The 9,128-nt window shown below is 36.1% G+C and overlaps 1 protein-coding gene across 2 annotated transcripts in view; it reads left to right on the forward strand.

Moving 5' to 3' along the window:
- The window catches only part of LOC119838642 (putative transporter svop-1), an 18,589-nt gene that overhangs the window by 6,973 nt on the left and 2,488 nt on the right, over window positions 1-9,128 (forward strand). For both annotated transcript variants that reach the window (XM_038364691.1, XM_038364680.1), the window contains exons 4-11: window positions 557-718; window positions 834-996; window positions 1,988-2,109; window positions 2,725-2,969; window positions 3,696-3,850; window positions 5,962-6,091; window positions 6,614-6,912; window positions 8,694-8,821. In XM_038364691.1, coding sequence (XP_038220619.1) covers window positions 557-718; window positions 834-996; window positions 1,988-2,109; window positions 2,725-2,969; window positions 3,696-3,850; window positions 5,962-6,091; window positions 6,614-6,912; window positions 8,694-8,821 — 1,404 coding nt within the window. The remainder of the gene's footprint in view (window positions 1-556; window positions 719-833; window positions 997-1,987; window positions 2,110-2,724; window positions 2,970-3,695; window positions 3,851-5,961; window positions 6,092-6,613; window positions 6,913-8,693; window positions 8,822-9,128) is intronic.

Here is a 9,128-nt window from a genome sequence, read left to right on the forward strand (position 1 = left end):
GTAATAAATGTTATTTGCAGTTAACAATTTTCTTTTTTCTTTATTACAATATTTATGGCAAGACTAGGTACATATACTATATTCTATTTGAAAATTGGTATCAAATTAAAGCACCATTTGCATGTCTGTATTGTTCTTTATGTTGAATGCTTTATTTATTGATACAAAAGTGTTAATTTAATTACTCATTACAATTTTTTTTTTGTTTTACATTTCACAGATCATAGAAATATTCATATTAATATATTCATATTTTAAAATACAATAATATTATATATTCTTATTTAAATGGGCATTTACCTTCCACCAACATCAATTGCATTTGTCATATAAGCTAACCTGTGGTCTACCTATAGAGGCGATTATATCTTATAAGTAAAGGCACCAAATGCAATATGATCCACAATAGTGTACAGTTGTTCTGTTGCAAAAACAGAGCACTATTTACCATTTAATTTAATGACATTAATAATGAGTATAACTTTTATAATAGAAACATACAAGAATAAATCACTATTATTTATTTGATTTAACATTTGCTATAATTTATTTCCAGGTTTCGGCAAATACAATTACTGCATGCTTATAATATGTTGCCTGTTAATATTAACCATGTATATGGACATTTTCGGCTTCTCCGTTCTGTTGCCGAGTGTGGCCTGCGACTTTGCTTTGACCAACACACAACAGGGGCTGCTATCTGCTATACCACTTATAGGTAAATATAAATTACTTTCTTAACACTGTCTTTATAATCATTGTTTTATTCAAACATTGAATATCATTGTTTTAGGAAATGTCTATTTGTCTTCAATTGTTTTATTAATTTCCAGGTATTATGTTTTCTTCATACGCTTGGGGTTTGAGCGCTGACACCCTAGGTCGCAGAAGAACCCTACTCATTGCAATGCCTATAGGGTCATGCTTCAGTTTCTTCACCAGTATAGCACCGAATTTTGTGACTTTGTGTGTGCTTAAATTTTTTTCGGCTTGCTTGTAAGTATCTTAACATACATTTCATATCATAATATTTAAGTATTAGGATAATAATATTAACACAAAATACACAATTCATAAGCATAAGCGTACATTAAAAATTATAACTCAACAACGCTATTAAATTTTTATATATATATTTAAAAAACGTACCAAATATTGTATCAGGATACATAATTTATGATATAATAACTGGTATTTTCTCTATGCTACCATAATGTAAGGTTACTGTAACCTGAATTTTTAATCTACTATATATAAAAATAAGTCGGGTTTTCCTTCCTGACGCTATAACTCCAAAACGCACGAACCGTTTTCCACGGTTTTGCATTCATTGGAAAGGTCTCGGGCTCCGTGAGGTTTATAGCAAAGAAAATTCAGGAAAAATTTCAATAGAAAAGCGGGAAAAACGAAGCCATCTGGTGGCGAAACGGAGTTCGCCGGGTTTGCTAGTGAATTATAGATTTTAATTATTGTTCAACATCATTTAACTGATGTGATCTTTTTTGTACAAAATGGGAAAATTTAACTGAACAGCTTCTATTGTAACTCCAACAAAATACGAAATAAAGCGGAAAGTAACAGTCTGTCTCTTCACGCCTAAACCACTGAACCGTTTGGGATGGATTTGGTACAAAGATACTTTGAGATAGTGAAGACATGTGGATAAAACCCCGAGAATTATTTTCCTTCCCTTTGACTATATGGGTGTTACCGCGTTAACCAGTACAAATCCCAGTACCTAATAAGAAAATTAGAAAACTATTTCTTTTATATGTAGACCATCTTCATACAATGGTACAATCCCGGTAGTGTTTTAGACAAAAAAAAAACCTTTGGTCAAAGTACAGAAAGTGCAGGTGGAACAGAGAATTTATCAGTGAAACAGACATATAGTGCCTACAAGGTTACATTGTACTTAAATTATATTCCTATCAATAGTAGCAAATATCCAAGTGGTGTTCATTAATAGGTCGACTTAATTTTGCAGCTTGTCATCAGCAAATGCAGCGGGATTCGTCCTGTTGGGTGAGAGTGTTCCAGCGCACCATAGAAGTCAATTTATGTTTCTTATGGCAAGCGCAACTATGATTGGCCAGTTGGCTATTTGCAGTAAGTGCTCTTTTTTTACTCATGATAGGGAAGATCCTTTTTTTTTTAATTTATTCACGATCTCGCCTGATGGTAAGCTGAGATGTGGTCTAAGATGGAGCATGCTTCCCTAGAAGGCACCTGTTCACTCTTCTCTTGCTAATACTAACTTAACACTGCACTAATTCCGAAATAAAAATCAGTGGTACTATATTAGATGGCTAACCAATATTAAAACATAATTAAAAGATACGGGGAATGATTATGTATTATCCCAATAAATGGCTGACTTGGTTTCAGCAAAAAAAATTCTCACATATGAAGTTTATAGAGCAAATAAACAAAGCAGATAGGCATCGAAACGCGTCCATAAATCATTTATTTTTAATGTTCCACGATAACTCCGTGTGTAACTGTATAACGTTATTCTTTTTGTGTGTGAAGGGAAATTGTTGTCCCTTGGTTCTATTTTGGAATTTAGAGTAGTATCCCCTCCCCAGGGAAATCCTCTGAGATTATTTATAACATTCCTTTTTACCGGATTTGAGAACGCGTTGAGAGAAGTAGGATAAAATTGCGGGCACCAGATTTTATAAATATGTTTAAAACAAATCATGATCGTCTCGTTTGTAACAGTTCCAGCACTCATCGTCCTGCAATTCACATTTCACATTGAAGTAGCCTGGCTGAGCCTGGTCTACCGGCCCTGGAGGCTGCTCCTCCAGACCCTCAGTGTTCCCGGTCTATTGGTAGCCCTCGGATTGTATTTCCTCGAGGAGAGCCCCAAATTTCTCCTCAGCAAGGGACACGAAGATAGAGCTATGAAAGCTTTGAAGAGGATTTATGTTTGCAATACAGGGAAGAACGAAGACTCTTACCCAGTAAGTTATGTGCAATCTTACTATAATATTATAAATGCGAAAGATTGTAAGGATGTGTGTGTTTGTTGCTCTTTTACGCAAAAACTACTGAACCGATTGCAATTAAATTTGGTACGTTGGACTACTGGAATAACATATAGGCAACTTTTTATCCCGATATTCCTACGGGATACGGACTTACGTGGGTAAAACCGCGGGACGCAGCTAGTGTCTAATCATCATCAGCCTATACAAACGTATAATAAATATATGCCTTTTTGGCTCGGCTATCCTGGAAACCAATAGGATAATAACGGCAAACAACGTCTCGTGATTTTTCTTAGTTTTGCTCACGAAAATATCGCATGTTCCATGGCAGTTTATTTGCTATTCAAGTATATTTCAATGGAACACCCTTGACTTTAATTACTTTGCACACTACTAAATCTGTCAAACCATTCTGCCAATTGAAGTATTTCAAGGTAGTAGACGTGCGGCCCAGGTATCATGATAATACATCCTTATATCCCTATATATAAAAATGCCGTGTTACAATGTTAGTTATCATACTCCTCCGAAACGGCTAGATCGATTCTCATGAAATTGTGTGTGCACATCAGGTTGGTCTGAGAATCGGCCAACATCTATTTTTCATACCCCTAAACGATATGATTAAGGCAGAACGGCGTATGCCGGGTGCAGCTAGTATTATATAGAATAATAATTATATCAATGTAACGATTTCAGGTGTCCTCCGTGTTCTTAGAAGCATCAGAAATGAAGACAGATGTAAAAAAGTCGCCGATACAAAAGATATGGGACCAAACCGCTCCGCTGTTCAAACCGCCACTATTGAAGAATTCACTCATGCTCTATTTCATCTTATTGTGCTCGTATATGACGTAAGTGTGGCCATTGTCTTCTATCTATTTATAAATACTTATATAATATATTTATATATATTATATATTATATAAGTATTTATGTTATTGGAAATTAGCTGCATTTATTGATGCTGCAGTCTGGCTGATTCGTGTATATGTTACGCTCAAAGAACGAAAATAATTGAGTGAAGTAATATATTATGATATATAAGCAGTGGTGGCTCAGTGGTGAGAACCTCGGACTTCAAAATCGATAAGTCGGGGTTCGAGACCGGGCGAGCGTGCAGGAATTAAATTGATTTTTCAATTTATCTGCGCATGTGGATAACATCACCACTGCTTAAACGGTGAAGGAAAACATCGTGAGGAAACCGGCATGTCCAAGAATTAAAAGTTCGACGACATGTGACATCTGCCAACCCGCACTTGGCCAGCGTGGTGGATTATGGCCTGAACCCTCATAGGAGGCCTGTGTCCCAGCAGTGGGAACATATATGGGCTGATGATGATGATGATGAATATATTATGAAGTTAAAAAAACGGTGTGTGTGCGATTCACACACGATAGAAGTGAAACTTCAGTAAATCGACAAAAGAATGAGATGAATATATATAAAATATAAAATAGTATGTATATTTCTGTCTCATTCTTTGCCGGCTTCATTCTACACATTTTTATATTTGTGTCTCTTATCTGTCGTTTTTTCCGTTGCATCAGGTTTGAAATCACAACGATTCTAAAGAAGTTTTACTTCAAAAAAAAACAATACGATTTAACTATAGAATTAACTAAATTAGGACGAACGCCAGATTCTAAAATGAGGCATAATCACAACAAATTTCCAATCAAACTCAAAAAGAGTAACGCTATTTTTTTGTGGTAGAGTAATCGACTAACAAAGTAGAAAAGAATACACTCGAATTGAGAACCTCCTTCGTTTTTTTGAAACGTCGGTTAAATCGTTTCCAATGTTGATGAACTAGTACGAACAAGTAACTTTTCTATTTTCATTCCAAACTAGCTGGTAACCGCGGCTTCGTTTGCGCGGGCTCATGGTAAGAATGTTTTGAACGGTTGGTTGACGTAATGGTTATTCTGCATGATTTTAATCTTTATATTGTAGTTTCCTAAACATAAGCGTTATCCCCATAGCAGCGCTAGTTTACCCTGTATGAAGTGATATAATTTTTTCATTATGAATGCACGTAGTTTGAGCTATGAGAACGTATCAAGTATATTTTGTATGATTACACTTTTGATATGTATTTTTTTTAGTGTAGTGTGTTACAACCACTATTGCTACCATTAAGTATCATCTAAGTATCATGTTTGCCTCCCAGTATGCATACCTTTTTTTTTTTAAGTGGGGAAATCTTGCTTAGATACCCCCGGCCTCCGGAGATAAAGCCGTGGGTTATGTCGGATTCCTACCGACCAAAACCCCACTGTGTTCCGTCGAGCCGCTTAAGTGAAGGGGCCGCGGGAGCTGGTTAAAATACGTCCGCGACCCCCAGTATTCCTACCTACCCGTGGAGTACCAAGCAATTAGCCTGTGCTTATAGCCTTTAGCACTCAAGTATATCACGTACACATTGAATGTGAAATAATTCTTTAAAGCAGACCCGTAGATCCTGAAAAGTGCGCTTATTATTTAGAGTTATATAGTTCAAACAAAGCTTTTTTCTTCGCTAAAGGCACCAAAATTTTTAGTTTATAATGTACGGATATGGAGCTGAAAAAAGTGATTGAAGGTCGCTGAACTGCTAGAGGTGTTTTCGGCTTTGCGGCTGCGCCCTCGTTGTTCTTAGACCTGACAAATTATCAACCTTCCACTTGAATCACAATTTCTATTCAAAAAACCGCATTCGAATCCGTTTTGCAGTTAAAGATCTGATCATACATAGCAACAGGCAGCGCGAAACGAAACTGTTTATGCTACGGAGTGATAAAATAGCATTCCTGCTGCGTCACAGTAGTACATACAACAGTAATGCAACCAGTAGTAATATATACAATATCAGTCCAAACAGTAGTTCTATAAAAATAGCCTAGTAGTCAAAGAATATTACCATATAGAGTAGCATTTAATCCGCTGCAATGTCTCTATAAATAACAAAGTGTCCTTCAGTTCCACAGGGTTCACAATGTGGGTGCCCACTATAACCAACGCCTATTTCAATGGAGAAACCAATGTGACAGGGATGACCTTCTGCGAGGTTGCCAGCAACGCCGCCAGTAAAACTGCATACAAAAACCATGTAACTATTATCGAGATTATTTCTTTTAAATAATTGTTAGTAAAGTTATTGTTTTCTGGTATAGTAAAGAAGCTGAGATAGATCTCGAAAGAAATCTCTAATATTGTTTTATTACTAATAAAAAAAATAATATTTAACTAATATGTGCATACAAAAAGGTCTATCATGTATTACTGCTTTACAAATTATACATTTTTGTCGTGGACGAAGCGTATGAAGTTTAAATTATATTTTGCCCTCAGCTTCGCTCGCGTGGTCAAAGAAAATGAACGTGTCATACATGTCACAATTTTAAGATAGCGCCATCTGTAGACATGTTCATTTCAAAGGCATGCGAAAGCGCATTATAATTGATTTTTTCTGTCTTTGAATGAGATGTTTTACTGTGTAAAACTAAAGAATTATACGCTAATTAGCTCTGTTTCGACATGAATGAACAACTAATTAACAAACTTTCATAATTATTAATATAATTAAGAAATTGCCACGTAAATGTAACAGCAGGGTAAAATTTCCTTACAGACGTTGGCGGCAAGCATAGATTGCAACGAAGTGGTCAAACCGAAGGCGCTCTACGCCGTGATGGTCTACTCCGGCCTCTGCGGTCTGCTCAACCTGATCCTAACCTTCATTGTCAAGCCCTTGGGAAAGAAGAAGACCACACTATTGATCATCATTATCACTCTAGCGAGCGGATGCTTTCTGCTGTTCGTGAAGATACCGATGGTCAGCATCGTGCTGTTTTTCTTCTTCCCCTACGTTGCTCTGATCTTGGGGAACATTAACACGTACTTGGTGGAACTTAATCCGACTTATTTAAGGTAAATATATATATGTATAAGTGTGGTCGCGGACAACATAGAATTTCGTATATTGACCTGTATATCTATCTCTGTCGCTCCTGCGTGATATATATATACATACATATATATATATATATTTTTTATACAAGAAGGTAATCCTTATAGCATGTATTTAAGTAGTTTTTATTAAGTTACTTAGTGAGCTGTAAATTGTACATGTTATTAAATAGATTTATTATTAACTAGCTGCGCCCCGCGGTTTCACCCGCGTAAGTCCGTATCCCGTAGGAATATCAAATTAATCATATCATTGTGATATAGTAAACCGATTTCGATGAAAGAAAAACTAAGTTATACCTCAAGTTACGTAGAATTTTTGTATATAAACATTGTCTGCATTTAATTCGTAGATTTTACGTGATGTGCGCATAAACCAACAGAGAAAAATTTAAAAAATGATGGAAATGGGTTCTGTTAGTTATCTTTTCACACACTGGCTATTTTTTTTTTTCAATGTACTAAAATGACTTTTCTACAGATTTATTATATGTATAGATTATGAGAAATTTTGAAAGAATAGAAAAAATTTGATCACGAGGCAGGATTCGAACCTGCGTATCTTGCCTAACCGTAGCAACGCCTAGCCTCTGCGTAATCCGTTGCGTAGTATTAAACATTTAAGCAAACATAGTGACTTAGGGACAGAGAAAGCGACTTTGTTTTATACTATGTAGTGATGTACATAACAATGATGCCAAAGAACTGTCCTGTGGTTTTTAAGCGACAATTAAGAGCAACTGCACTTTCACCCATCCAAATTATGACCGTGCCAACCGTTGCTTGACCTCGATTTTTTTTTATTTGTTATATCGGTAACTGAAATATATAATTTCTGACAATATCAACTTTATAACTATCACGCTTTGTGAGATGACAGATGGACTGACAGACAGATAGACGAATAGCGAAAAGTAGATTGGTATTTTAGTCAGGTTTTAACTTTTCATATGGAATCCTAAAAACGAAGATAAGATAGAAAACTACGACTCTTAAACTCTTAATTCTACAATACGCAAATAACTCATGGACATAGAATGATAATAAGTTATGCAATTCTATGTCAGAAATATACATAAAGGTTTCAATAAATTGTTTCAGGGGATTTTTATGAATTGCATATTATTTAAGGTTTACGTTATATGTAACGAAACACTTTATATTGGTTTTTCGAAAGAGATCGAACCAATCCTATTTCTAGAGAAATTTTAATAAATGTTTTTTTCTTTATTCAAAGAAAAATCAAACTTTTTCATAAATTCCCATCTTTCGGTCTCGGGTAAAACTGCGTGGCACAGCTAGTAATATTTTAAATGAGAAAGTTTATGAGGTGGATGGATGGTTGTTTGTTTGGTACTCTTTCACACGAAAACCACTGAGCCGATTTTGATTATACTTAAGCAGTGAAATAGCTCAATTATCAGAAGAACTCATCTACACCAATAATATTATAAAGCTTATTAAATTTTCATTTTACAAACTTTCATCATCTTGCTATGCGTTGATAGATCGCTATGTCAATCAGTCAGTCAGCATTGCGTTATATATTTATCTTCTGTATGTATACATAAAATTCCCGTATCACAATATTAGTTACCATACTCCTCCGGAACGGCTGGACCGATTTTCATGAAATTTTTTGCGCACATATTTTTCATACCGCTAAATGATAATAGTAAGGCGGAACAGCGTTTGCCCGATCAGCTGGTATTCAAATATAACAATAAAGTGTGTCTGTGCAGAGGCATGGCGACGTGCCTGTCGGTGGTGGTGGCGCGCGGCTTCGGTTTCATCAGCGTGCAAGTGATCGCCATGAACATGGCCGACCACTGCTTCCCGATGATCACCAGCTACATTCTACTCGGCTTCTGTGAGTTGTTTCATCACTGAATTATATCGCGCTATCACACTCGCTTTATAGATGTGAAAGTTTGTCTGTTTGGATGTTTGTACGTCGATCACGATGAAACTACTGAACGGGTTTTGATGAAATTTGGTATACGGAGAGTGTGTGATCTGACTTGGGTGATGGGATACTTTTTGTCCCGATTCAATGCTCCCTTGGGATAAAACATGAATCTTGATATCCGGGCGGAGCCTCTAGTACTCAATATATATCCTCAATAATAGCAGCGTGTTACTACGTTTCGTACGAAGTTGAGAGTGGGGGGGGGGGG

The sequence above is a fragment of the Zerene cesonia genome, chromosome 3 (assembly GCF_012273895.1).
Source record: "Zerene cesonia ecotype Mississippi chromosome 3, Zerene_cesonia_1.1, whole genome shotgun sequence".
NCBI classification, from domain to species: domain Eukaryota; kingdom Metazoa; phylum Arthropoda; class Insecta; order Lepidoptera; family Pieridae; genus Zerene; species Zerene cesonia.